Below are 14,197 nucleotides of genomic sequence, written 5' to 3'. Positions count from 1 at the left end.
GCAAATGAATGTCTTCTGTGTGTATCAGATCGAATTAGTCAGGAAGCAGAATGCTCTTCGTATATACTGCATGTGGGTTTGGGTCAGAAGAGTAGGCTATAATTAAACACAAAGCTGAAGAACAGGCCCTTTTCCATTATAAAGAGTGGGACCCAAACCGCAGTGTCTGGGCCAGGGGCAGCAGTACCAGGAATGCAGCCTTCCCACTCTAGCTCTCCCCACCCTACCAACCACCATAATTTTCTCCTACAGTAATCAGAAAGATTTTCCAAAAAATCAGAGTTCTAGTTCAAGACACAAATGATGTCATAAAAATATCCATTAAATCTATTTCTCCTGCTGTCTTAAAAGCAGCTTTGCTCACCATTTTCTTTTGCAACTACCATTTCTTGATTGTACTCTGTTCAGCTCTCTGCCACAACACCTCTGCAGCATTTCGTCTCATCATTCTGTATCACTCATCTCTTTCCCTGAATTCCTCTGCCATCACAACTGTGATCATCACCTAATCCAACCTAACAGCTAGCCCTCATCCTTCCCAACCCCAGCCTTCCATCAAGTATTAGCAAATATTGCCACCAAATCAGCCCTCTGCTAACTACCATGGATCACCAGGCTGTTCCTGTTGGGACAGTCACAGAGCTAAGAAACAGGCATGGTGTTGCTGCCTGCTGCAAGGGGCTCAGGTGGAAGAGCTGCTGTCACCAAGCCCCAAAGAGGTGGGAAAAGGGGTACCTGAAAGCACCTGGGGGAAGAGAGCACCTGATCAGCACCAGTGGCCACTCAGTCCTGTGAGTCCAATGTGGAAACAGCGTGAGCAGCAGCTGCCAATTTTCTCTAAGAAAATGGTGAAGAGCTCTGGCACATGGTCCGTGCACCACCTGCTTGGACTGCAGTGAACAGGATTATATCTCTGTTTTCCCAGTCTTACAGTCAGCCAGGGCATCAGAGCTTTCCCCTTTTAGGCCTCTTTAAAATAAACAAATCTCAAAACTAGCATGTGGCATAAAAGTAATTTTATGTCAGCTGCACAGCTATGAGTCTTCGAGTCTTTTTTTTTACATTAACCCTTTTTCCAATTTGCAGTGGAGCCATATTCCACACGGATTTCATACCGAGAAGTCCCAAATATCTGCAGACTGCTTAGAAAGTGAACCACAGACTTGTTCCAGATGATTCCCCCTTTCCCCTACACCACAGAGCACTTCACAGCCTTGCCAATGTGCTCCCTTTCGCAAGACACAGGGTGAGAGCAAATGCTAGTCAGTTCCCTGGCTGGTTCAACCTTGTTCTCTTTTTTTACACTATGGCACATATTTGTGCAGCATGCAACAACTGAATAAGAACATCTTTTCCAAGTGGTATTTCTTAATGGCATTTGGAGAAAGACTTCTTCAAGTAATGTGACATGAATTGCAAATTAAAGCCTCCTTAACACACTTCATGACTCTCTTTTTCCCTTGCATTTTACTCTTTATACCTCTGCATTTTACTCTTTATACCTCTTTCAGTCTGTGTTTTCTTTGCTTGGAAGCAATGAAACATTGTTAAAACAAAGAGTACAAGTACTTTTCTGCTACCCATCTGCTCCCTCCCTCTGATGTGTTTTATTTCTGTTCTTTAAGTGCTTTGGATCAGGTCCTTGCCTCTGGCACTATTTCTCCAGCCTTGAGCTACGCCTAGAAGAGTCTTTTCTGGCAAGTTTCTTGCTCCTCACTGGCTGGCTACTGTGTGCAGGGCTCCTGCCTTTCAAGGATCAAGGGCTTAGGGATCTGGAGACTAGCACTGGCCTCTCCATTTGGCTCCAGTATTTCTTTTTCAGACTCCTCACAAAAAATGAACAAGGTTTTAAGCAACTTCTGCTAGCTCTCAATACAGTGCTCCCTTGTTTATTTTCTTTGCATGTCTATTATTTCTTCCCACTCCTGGCCAATAAGAAAATAAATTTGGAAAAAAACTCCAATTTTTGCCAGTTTATTACCAATTTTTGAGCTCTGAAAGATGGCATAATAAGGAGTTAGGGGGAGTGAGGGAGAACGTCTAGAGGGAGTTCATTAGCCCAACGCCAGGCCTGTTGCTTGACTTTCTGCAAGAGCCCGCTGTAAGTAAGCATCCCAATAAATGTGGGCATGGTTCCTTAGCTCTCTTGTTGGCTGTAAGTAGCCTTCTCTAATATGTCTCTAAATTTCAATTCCTCTTGTGCAAAACCTAAGTAGAGCACAGGGGCTGTGTGCTGGCATCCTGTACAAGGGTGAGATGTGAAGGATGGATTGGTTCAGAAAAAGATTGAAATTGTAAGCAGAAGATTATAACCTTCAGTATAGCAGTCAGTGATCATGACTGCATTCTACTTCACACAGCATGAAGTACAAAACTGAGAGAAAATATATCTTCAGTCATCCTAGAAATAGATTTTTTGAGGAATCAAAATAAGAAAATATTTGTCTTTAGATTGACTGGATTGTTTCATTTAGCTAAAAAAATCTCTTCTGTGGATAATTTCAATTTCTTTCAGTCCTTTTAAATAATGAGGTTAATTATGACAAGTAAGTTAATGTAATCAAGAGACACAGCAACCTTCTATTAAAAATTGTAGAATTAAAATATTTTAAAGCTTTTGAACATTCCCCATTACTTTTCAGATGAAACTGAGAAGAAAATAATTGGGTCCAGTGTGTTTTAGTAATCATTACTAATCTCAGAATTTCTTCCACTTCTTTACATGACACTGCAATGTCATCTCGCTGCAGCCATAAAAACCAGTGCATCTAATCTAAGTTGGTATCTAGGCTCTCTATAGCAAATCTAGGCACCTGCTTCCTCCCTGCTGCAGACATCTGTCTTAAGGCAGGATGAATTGGTCTCTGGCAGTGCTTCACTCCCTGCTGACCACAGTGGAAATAGGGAAAATACATTTGGACATACAGCTTTTAATGGCTACATTTAGATAAGATAAATTTACCCCCGGTCTTCTGCATCCTCATTGTTTTTCATTATTGGAGAAGATCTGGTAGTTCTTGTTTCTAAAACCTGGGTACGTACCTTCAAGTAGTCAAAGTCACAGTCAGATCCATCTTCTAAATCAAAGGCTGTGAAGCTATAGTTGAGTGTGTTCCCCATTGTTGCTTGAATGGTCCAGTTGCAGTGCTCACTTAAGGGGTAATTATTTGGATAATTTAAACTTTCCAATATGCCATGGCTACGGTTAACAGTCAGAACTTCGTGGCAATCTGAAAAAGAGGTGATAGATCATATCTGTGCAGTGTTTTTTTAACTCAGTATCTCAAAAATACTAATTGAAATTATGGGTACCATTATGAGGTGAAAAATATTTTTATCCACAGATTAAAGAAAAGAAAACAGGCAGAAAGAGAATTGTGACCTATTGCATATTTTGGGAATAAATAAATAAATAAATAAATAAATAAAAGAATGGTCTTTATATTGTGTTATAGTTTGTTTGTTTTTTTTTGGGGGGGAGGGAGAGAGGGACTATTTTCTTCAGTTTTAAACACATGGTTATTCCTGAAACATATTTTCTTCTATTTATTTTTTATTAACTAATAATAGTTAATAATTTGCTCCATCATTTTGAAACAATTCTGGGGGAGGGTGCTCAACAAAGATTGCCTAGTAGATTAAAGTGGTTTATTTCAGCAAACTAGAAGAAAATAATCCTTGGCTAAAACAACAAATGGAAACTGTAGTGCTTCCAGCTCCAGGAACTGGAAGTGAGCACTATATTCTTTAAAAAGGAGCCAGATTTTAATGTTGATTCATATAATAACAGCCTAGCAGAAGTACTGGACACTCACCTGGAATAACGAGAGCTTTCCTTGAAAGACAAAGAAATTTAAAAATAATCTAAACCAGACAAAGAGTGAAATGACAACTATGGCATTATGTCAGTGAGTCTCATTTTCCTGAATCTGTCTTTCACTAAAGACGGAAGATGTCAATACGGGTGATTCCTTCTCTGGAGACAGTGTACAGTGTGTGTCAGGAGCAGAGCAGTGTGATGCACAGACAGGACGTGGGCAGGAGGAATGGAGCAGGACGAGATGCTTGCTTTGCACAGCAAATCTGCAGTGTCTGAACAACAGAAATAGCTGAGATTCACTTGCAAAAATCTTCTATTGTCTGTCAAAAGGAATAATACACCTACCTCCTGCACATTTTTTGGATTCTTTCCAAATGATTTACAGAGCAGCAAGGTCTGTGTTTTTAGGAGTTCAAAATGCCCAGAATACAGCTGAGGGTCAGGGTCAGGGTCTAGTGGAGTGGAGCTTTTGTGCAAAGCTACACTGAAGCATATAACTGTTTGAAAGGACAGGATGAAGAGCATGAAATGGATTCTGAAGAATGCAAAATGGGCAAAAGCTGCTACCCCCTGCCATCAGGATTTTATTAGAAACTTATCAGGCACAAAGGTGCCTTTGAATGTTAATTTGATACAATGTTTTCCTTTGCAATGTTTTCCAATTCATCATTGCCTTTCTTTCATGCTCACGTAAATGCATCTGACGTCTAAACATCCTTGTTTTACACCACTAGTTCCTACATAATTTTAGCTTTTGGACAAGCTACTGAAAGCTTTCTTTTAGGTGCATGTGCAACTTCAGGAATTAAATATGAATGTAAAGCACAGCTCATACATTATCTGGTACCTCTACATCTGAAGGTTTTCTGAGTGCTTTCCATTTAATTAATGGAAGGGGGAGAAAGAACCCTATTCCAATATATTGTCTTGATTTTGCAGTCTGAAAATTTCAAGGTAGATTAATTTTTTATATCTTTAAGGAATTAGGGAGCCACCACTCCTTCACCCTTCTAATTATAGTGTGTGCCATGTGACGAATAGCTTTGTTGGGTTTTGGTTTTTGTTCCAAATTCATTTACTAGTGCAAAATGTAAGGCAACTTAATGTCTAAAAACCTAAAGCTATCTCTATCAGTTGGGTCTGTCATATTTAGAGTACCCAAAGATACCTATAGCTCACATGTGTGTGGTGAAATTCCGTATCTTCCAAAGCATATCTAACTATATACACTAGAATGTATAAGGAGAAAAGAAAACACTGGGACAATATCCAAGGTTATGACTGGGAACAGAAAACTTTAATTCTTCATGTATATTCTTGTATTTTGTTTGCTTGTTCTGCCAAATGTTAATATTCCAATATTTCTGGGGTAGAACAACTGTACATAAAAATGTGTGCAAGAAAATTGTGACCCTTACTACAAAATATAAAAAATGAAACTCTTTGAAGTGTTCCAGATAGGCTAAATGATCCCAAGCATCTGAAATAATCCACAAGGGCTGAAGGTAACACCTTTACCCTTTGCAGTCCTGCCTCACAGCAGCTATAAGGGCATAGAAGCCTATATTCTATCTGCCTTCTCTATTAAAAGGTCAGGAGGCTGTGTAAACAGATGAGAAAGAATAGTCCAATTTACCCTGTTAGGGACTTCCAACACTTGGTATTCTGAGTAACTCTGGAGTGGAAAGTACCACTGATACAAGTAATAGCAGCAGGGCCACCTCACCAGCTTTCTTCTAGGGAAGAGATTATCTCTGTGGTGGGTAGAGGGGTAGTTAATTTTTAGTTCTCTGTGTCTTGTGACTGGAGCAGACTAAAGAATCTAGGTCAGTGATATGCTCCATGCTTTGTTCTGTGTTCAGGAATAAATAAGATCATGGACTGCGAGACAGTTTCAGGACCAAACTGAACTATAGAAACATGTTCTTATCTTGTTTTGCTTACTTACCTTGTTTGTATTTAGCTAAAAAACCTCCACCTTGCAGACTGCTATCTGTCCTTAGTTTTATGTACACACTGTCTCCACTTGAACGGATGAGTTGTGGTATCTGAGTCCCACAAAATTTACCTAGCTGTTTAGCATTGCTGCTGTTGCCATCATATATCTTAATGGAAACAAAAAAGAGAGAGAGAGAGAGAAGGGTAGGGAATTTAGAAGCAGGCAGAAAAGTGTGTTGGTTCCTCCATAAAATATAATTTTGGTGATTCTGCTGGTTGCTACAGAATTTGAGGAACTAGAACTGTTTCAACTTTGATAGCACAATGCTGACTATTGAATTTACTAAAGCTGGTAGCATTACAAATCTAAGTAATTTCCCCTGCCAAATGTCTGTTTAGGGGATTGTTTCTGGGTACACAAGAGGTTAAATACTATTTTTTGCTCAAATGAAGCCTCACAGGCATTTCAGAAACAAGCAGATCAGTGGAAAAACAGGAAGCCATCAAATACTGGTGGGTTTGGAGGGGCTTACTCACTGATAGGGGAAAACTGTGCTCCACTTCAATTCTAATGAATATATTCATATAATTTACCAACGATTTGAATATGGAATTTGGGATTAATAGTAGGGTTATTGACACTATTGTGCCATTTTCCTTGTAATTTGCTAGGAGACCATACTTAGTCTTTAGCCCAAAACACAGTGAATTTAATAGATGTAGACCTATTTTTGTTTAAGTGTCCTATCTAGACATAAATGCTTTTCTTACCTTTGTGCAATACACAGACACCACTGCCTGTCTTCTTGCTGCTCCAAACCACAGAATCATAGAATCATTAAGGTTGGAAAAGACCTTCAAGATCAGCTGGTCCAACCATCTCCCTACTACCAACATCACACACTAAACCATGTCCCTGAGCACCAGGAATGAAGGTAGCATGGAGCTTTCCTGTTCTGGGTCTGTTCACATATCAACATTTGAAGACCAAAGCCATGTGTTTTTCTTTGCCTCTGTATTCATCGTACTTAGCTGCCTGCTGTGGAGCAAAGGGTCATGGGGTACATACCGCAAGGTAATCAAAGTTGCACTTTGAGTGATTCTCTAGATGGAACTGTTCAAACTGGATTTCAAACGGGGTTCCTCGGTTTCCTCTGAGCAACCAGTAGCACTCTGAATTGTGATAATATGGCATAGGGTAGTTGGGAGACATGAAGATGCCAGAAGCTGTCGTCAAAGTCCCACCACAACCTGATAATGACAAAGAAACCAAACCAACATTTAACATCAAAAACAGTGGAGAATTAGAGGTCATGTGTGAGATACACAATATTGAATTCTTTCATATGCCTCAAATATCTTGAGTGATAAAAAATCTGCATTAAGACAACAGTAAGTGGAAGGGAGCCAGTAGCACCTGGAAATATTAACCTTCTAATTTATAGACTGCTCCTGTTTGATAGTTACTTTCCAAATAAAAACATCTTCATTAAATTCTTGCTCACCACTACTTTCCTAAACACCAGTGAAAACTGATGCTACATTAAATCTAGGGAATAGTATATCCTTCTCATGGAGAAAAACAAAGTCCATAGGTCAAGAAAGTTAAGTTCTTGATCTAAAAAAACTCAATATATATATGCCACTATATAATTAGCAGAGAGATTTTATGACATGGGAAGCAGAAAAGATGTGGGGAAAATATTAGAAATAAAATACAAATGAAAGATCAATGAGATGTGCAAAACAGTTTTATACTTGGCATACTCATTTTACCTGCTGATGTGCCATCCCACTCTGCTGAAAATCCCTGTCTTGTGCCAAATATGTCACTTACAAACTTTATCCACAGCTTGTTACCATGAGAGATTATAACAGGAGGCAGGTCTGTACCACAGTATTTTCCAAGAAGAGGAGAAGTTTCATAGCCTCCATCTCTAGAATGACAGAGAATAAAAACCTTGGGTCAAAGAAGGAAAGTGTGAGAAATGTTAAGACGGCAAAAAATCTTGGAATTCTTTCAGGCCTGGGAAAGACTAAACCTGGTTTTTAATCTTCCACAGAAAGACAGCTACTAAATACTGGAGATGTCTTGCTGCTTGTGGTCCTACCACAAGCACCTGCTTGCTGGGTATGTCCAGTGTCTAAACTCAGCTGTCAATACACTGACAGACTCAAGAAGTATCTCGAGTGTATTCAATGCTGCAGAAGCAGGACCTTCTCTGTATTCTACAAGGTGGCAGTCAATGGTATAACCGAAAATAAATGTCTAATTTGAAGAAAAAACAACATTCTCACTTCTCACTGTCTCGCCTGGCACAAACACAGATGAGTTAATTTATTTTTTAAAACATGTTTATTTGCCACCACACAAACAGGAATCCATTTCTCAGAACTCATATGATGCATATTTTGCAAGATGCATTCACAATTGTTTCTACAGCCAATTATTTCCATCCACAGTCTTTCAATTATGTAATATTTTCAGTAACATTTTATAATACTTTAATCAGGATGCACATCCAATGTTCTATTGTGCTGCACATATCTCATGGGAATCAATAAAAGATGGTAACAACGTTCTTATCAATTGCATTATAATCTCAGCATAAAGATTATATAATTTCATATCAGGCAATCATACTGAAAATATCCTTACATGTCAATAGAACAACAATAAGTACATTTATACTTAGATATGTGTCATCTTGATATGATGTTTCCTAAGTAAACAGCAGTACTTTCAATTGTATTTTCACAGATTTATCCTTGCTTTTGAGAGAAATTTCTGCTTAGATCTTGTAACTCTCAAAGGTCTATTTTCTTGTCACCCTCCCAAATTAAAGTGCTTGCTGCTATCTCAGGTTACTAGCAGCTGAAGAACTGTGCCAGAACCTCTTCTCGCTTGCATCTCAGCCCCTGCAGCTGTGGTCAGCTGAACATTTTCTTAGTTGACTGAAGGTAGTTTATGCTAGGATACCTCAGGACAAGAACCCAGAGTGGCACCTCAACTAAAACTAATCTAGCTACCCCATTTAAGGGTATCAGGTTTGAGGAGTCATCTCATGGAAATCCAGTTACGACAGCAGCAATGTGCTGAGTTACACTTGGTGATGTTCTGGCACTATATGAAAACCTAGTTAATACTGCTGGGATCTTTACAGTCACATCAGAGTTAGATCTATGCAATGAATGAATCTTTTCAATTTTTGAGGTGAAAAACTGAAAAAGAAAACCGATGTAATTCAGGTCAATCCCAAATTAAGGCTGCAACTGTTAAAATAAAGTTAGATTAAACTTAATCTCTGATTGTTGTTTCAAAATGAAACACTTCACTTAGAAAATATTGAAAAAGTCTTTCAGTTTTTCATAACTTTCTCCAGTTTGTATGTACAGCTGAAAACAACCAGCAGGAATTTAGAATCTCATTCCAACCAATATCTAGTATAATGTTCAGATTTAGTTCTGTCATGGTGCTCCTTGAGGTCATGAAAACTCATGGCACACTCAGAGTCAAAAAACACACTGCAGTTCTGCAGATACAGTTCATCCAGAGAGCTAGCTCAGGAGGAGAAAAATAGGAGCGCTGACAATTCAAAGTGCAAATCCCATACAGCAACACATCGTACTACTTGGTGCAAGCTGTGTTGTAAGCATGCAGCTATCTTTCCTACAAGTATTACCTTCTCCCCCTTGTACTTTTCTCTGTCCTCTAAAATTTACTAGAAATCACCATGTCAATATCCTAAGATTAACAGTGATACCAGTATAGCTAAATATCACAGATTATGCATGTGCCTAGTGCTGCATCACAGAAAATTGAGCTTTAAAGACCATAATCATAAAACAATATTTCATGAAACAAGCAATAAAACTCTTCATTTCCACTCTGAGGAACAACCAAAATACAGTGCAGGGCAACAGAGTCCCAGAGTCCACACACACTACTTTAGGAAGGTAGCAATTAAAGTTTTCTGATAATGGATAATTCCTTTTCTCACCCTTACAGCACAGATATACAGTTAAAACTATAGCTTCCAAACATGCGTGAGTGGATTTGGATAAATTTGGTGGTTATCAGTAATAAGGAAAACAGAAATAATTAGGCTTGCCTGATTTCTACATAATCCTCTGTACAGCGTTTATTCCCTTCCAAGGTGAAGTTGGTGAAGCGAAGCACAATCTGTCTGTTTATTCCCACTGTGATGGTGTATATGCACTCTGTCCGGACAGGGTAGTTATTTGGATAGTTTGGAGATGTTAGCACACCAGTTTCAGTACTGTAGTTGTGTGAGCACACTTTAAAAAGAACAGAAACAAGTCTGAATTTTAATATCTGTGTTAAATTAACAGGAAATTTCTATTTCCAACAGACAGAGGAGCAAACATCCTGTGCTCCTGTGCATTATAACACATCCTGGACACATCTTACTGTTGAACGTCATCACTATAAACTGAAAACAGAATCCAGATTTTCCATGGAAATTCTTATATTTGAGTTTTTTTTTGTTTTTTTTTTTTTTTTTTTCTGCTTTTACCAGAACGCCATGCCTGTTACAAATAGGCAACATGAGAGTAGTTCCAGCTGTCAAGTTGGCTTTGAGCTAAAATCCAGGTAAGCAGAAAAGACGAAGCTGTGAAGGATGCCTTGATCAAAACCAGAGGTAGGATTCCTGAGCTTCTGAAGGGCAGTGGTGGTGGAAACTGAATGCGGTCTCTAGCTACAAGGAGACACTGTGTTCTTAGGCATTCCCCACAATTAGACCTGGGAGATGGGGATTTTGTATCTTAAGTTCTTTTCCCATTTTTAGGGCCATAAGGGGCAACCACCAGAAAATAGCATAATCCTTAGATTGTGAGGACAAAGCTGTTCTACTTAAAGCCTTATACTAAAATCAGTTATATCAATTCTCCTGTGACTGCTGGAGAAGCATCATGGTATTATGAGCAGGAAAGAAGAAAATAAAGTGTACTAATACTGAGCCAGGACCTGAGTGATAATTTAAAAATAAATAAATAAATAGATTTAAAAGTTCCTTGAAAACACAGACGTAAAGGCTAGAAATAGAAGTATCTTCTATAAAATGGTACAGGAGACTTATTCTGGAAAGAACAATTGTCATGTACTAATTGATCACAATCTCAGTAAGCCTTTGTGATCTGGCTTCAAAAAGGGCAAGAAGAAATGTGATCCATGTGAGATGTTTCCAGCCACTTGTTTCAATGCCACTACACAAGGCAGTGTTGACATGTCACATGGATAAATGTGGATAACCCTGCTCATCAGTGTTCTGGAAATCAAATAAGAACAGGTAAGAGGGAAATTATGGAGATGGTGTAGAATTAGATTAGAAGGCAAGCAAGATTAGAAGATTTTACATAGTTTAGCTTAGGAAGTGAAGGATAGGAGAAAAAGACAGAGAAAAATGTCGAGAAGCATGAAGAACAAGAAAAACGTAACACTCTCTTAATGACAGTACAAGCTCCAAAGTTAGAAACTGTCCATGAATACAGATACACAGAAATTAGGAGATAGTTTCTACCAGGAAGTCAATTTCTAAAGCAACCATTCAACCAACATAAGAGAAGCAAAAAGAGGAAAAAAGTCATCTTCATTTTCTTTCTTTCTTTTTTTTTTTTTAATGATAGTTTGATTAATTTTAAGATGGGATTGCACGATGTAACTCTTGGCAGAAAAAGGGCAGGGGCTAAAATTATAGGCTTAATTTGATAACCCCGGAGTCTTGTTCTGGTCCTCTATTCCCCTCTTTCAGATCCTACAGGTTGCAAATATAAGAAATGAAGTTTTCTTAGACGTGGTGTTTCATCATATGAAGCATCAAACCCCTTATCCTTAAGTCATACAGTTTGAGGACCCTGCCTGCAGGGTTAGAAATCTGACTTTAAAATGTGACCCAGACTTTTCTTAAAGACTCGTTAGACAGAACATAATCCAAAAATACATTGAAAAAGTGTGTTATTTATTAGGTTACTTATTTCTAAATAATTATTACCTTCTAATTTTGGAAGTGTAGGTGCCTGACTTACGAGCACTTAATGCATAGGGGGGTTGCAATACTGTTACTCCTTATTCACTCAGAGGTTGAGATCATGAATACTGTCTTTCAGCCTGCACAATATTAAAACTGATGTACTAGATAAGGGCCCTTAGGGTAAAATTATCAACAAGGAAGCCAAATTATTTTTATCAGCCCTTTTAAGAATAGTTTCCACAGAATTGTCAAGGTTCCCTCCCTCACCAAAGTTTGCTTTCCTGGGCGTAATCCATACAAAAATTCATATCCAAAGTGTGCTAAGTTTAAACTGGATGCTGTGTTCTGCTCCACACTTTACATAACAATCTTCACTATGATTTAAGAGGGATAAATATAGATGGCCTCAAGTTGCACCAAGGGAGGTTTAGGTTGGAAATTAGAAGTTTCTTCTCAAAAAGAGCAGTCAGGCATCAGAACGGGTTGTGCAGGGAGGTGGTGGCATCACCATCCCTGGGGGTGCTTAAGGAAAGGTTGGACGTGGTGCTTAGGGACATGGTTTAGTGATAGTGGTGGTAGGGGGGTGGTTGATCTTGGAGGTCTTTTCCAACCTTTATGATTCAATGACTGTATGATGGAACAGTGACTGCCTTAGAAAGGTCAGACCTCTGGCTACAGTAAAGTAAATCCGAGTGTAAACTGCACATACACTGCTATGAAGATTAGGAAAAGCATAAACAAACCCACATTTTGTGTCAGCCAACACTCTTATGTTAAACGGATTAATTTGTTGCATTCTTCTTGTCAGCAAGAGAGCTGGCACTCCTGTTTAGCAACCACCTCACTAACACAGCAGTTGGGGCTGTGCTTGTGCAGTCCTAGTTCCCCCAGTGAAAACTGTTAGCAAAGTTAGCAGGTAAAAAGAACTTTGAATCCTCTGCCAAAGTTCAGAAAACAGTCTAACTCCATAATGTGCTTACAATATGCCTGGAAAAAACACAAATTCAGTTTAGTTTGAAGACAGTTATTGCAGCAAATGCAAATCAGAAGAAAGCAATTGTCATGGACAATTGCACGTCTTGCTTTGCCAGAATGTGAAGTTTCAAAAGCTATTCAATCTGCTTTCTGATTTTGGTACTGAATGTTTGCTCTTCTGGAAAGAAAAAAAAAAAAAAAAAAGCCTTAAATGCCAGCTTTTGTACCACTCACTCATGCAGTCATGCACAGTGCAGAAAATTATAACCATGTCTTTCCTATAAAGAGATATTCATCAGTTGCCACAATTCTAATTAATCGAAAAAAAAAATATAGTGTCATAAGTAAAATGGCACTTTTCTTTCCATCTCACTCTGCTAAAGGAAAACTCAGATTCATAACAATTAGACCCTTATGTAACATAATGCATCTTTAGGGAAAAAAAAAAAAGGAAGAAACTATCACATGAAATATATCCCTCTCCACAGGCAATGAAAAACACCTCAGGGCCTTCTGTAACTGCTCTGGCAGATCTAACACGCTTAATTTTTACCAAGAAGATACACAAAGGTCCTTTGTAGTGTTTCAGCCCCAAACTTCTCAAAAACACTAGGTACAGTTGTTCAAAAAGAACCTCCAGCTCTCTCCTGCTTATCTACACATAAACACACATACTGTACAGTCATACACACACATATAGGCCTATATAGGCACACTAATAACCTGACCAAACATAACCAGTTGCCTAACAAGCTGCCAGTTGCCAACTGATTGAGTCTTCTTCCTCAGTGTGAGCTAAGCAGATGCCTAAGAGGTGTGCAGGAGTCCAGCTCGTTTTTCTGTCTTAGCTCAGCCTCATTCGACCATGCCCTATCTATGTGCACACACGTATTTGTCAGACTTTGCTTTCCATTTGTGCCCTTGCTCATTCAACTGAAGAGAAAAGCCAAGCGACCTCCTGATAATTACTGGGTTTGGTCAGCATAATGTGAACTGAGATCTCAAACTGTACTCAGCTATCAATAAAGACACACAAATCTATCACCTTTGGGTACACTTTTAAGTCAATGGGTTCAAATACTTTTCTTTCTTCTCAAACTTTAGCTCCTGCAGTAACTCATTGTCAGCTATCATATGTCACACAATTAAGCTATTTAAAGCCAAGTTATTTCTCTTGATTAATTGTATCATTTACAATTCAGACTGATAAGAAGGAAAACTCTTATCTTTCACCAAAGCCAGAGAAATAATAATAAAAATGATAAAAAGAATAGTAAATAGGAATAAAAATTGTATCAGGAGGGCAACCTGCTTACAGACCTGTTAAGGCTGTCTTTTCTCAGAAAAATGTTTTAAATAAAGTCTCTTTAATGGAAAACAAAACAAACAAACAAAACACCACAAAGCAAACCAAGTAAGTACCCATTGATCAGTGAAGAAGTCAAGGACAATGAAATACACACACTGAATC

At 38.5% G+C, this 14,197-nt stretch overlaps 1 protein-coding gene across 1 annotated transcript in view; it reads right to left on the bottom strand.

Annotated features, from left to right (window-relative positions):
* Positions 1 to 14,197, bottom strand: part of CUBN (cubilin) — a gene marked incomplete at both ends in the record, with an annotated part of 140,600 nt that overhangs the window by 97,816 nt on the left and 28,587 nt on the right. Inside the window, 5 exons of the mRNA XM_084282794.1 lie at positions 3,043 to 3,230; positions 5,769 to 5,925; positions 6,828 to 7,009; positions 7,535 to 7,695; positions 9,871 to 10,057. Coding sequence (XP_084138920.1) covers positions 3,043 to 3,230; positions 5,769 to 5,925; positions 6,828 to 7,009; positions 7,535 to 7,695; positions 9,871 to 10,057 — 875 coding nt within the window. The remainder of the gene's footprint in view (positions 1 to 3,042; positions 3,231 to 5,768; positions 5,926 to 6,827; positions 7,010 to 7,534; positions 7,696 to 9,870; positions 10,058 to 14,197) is intronic.

The sequence above is a fragment of the Netta rufina genome (genome assembly GCF_964035555.1).
Source record: "Netta rufina genome assembly, chromosome: 2".
NCBI lineage: Eukaryota > Metazoa > Chordata > Aves > Anseriformes > Anatidae > Netta > Netta rufina.
This window is presented reverse-complemented; position numbering and strand designations above follow the sequence as displayed.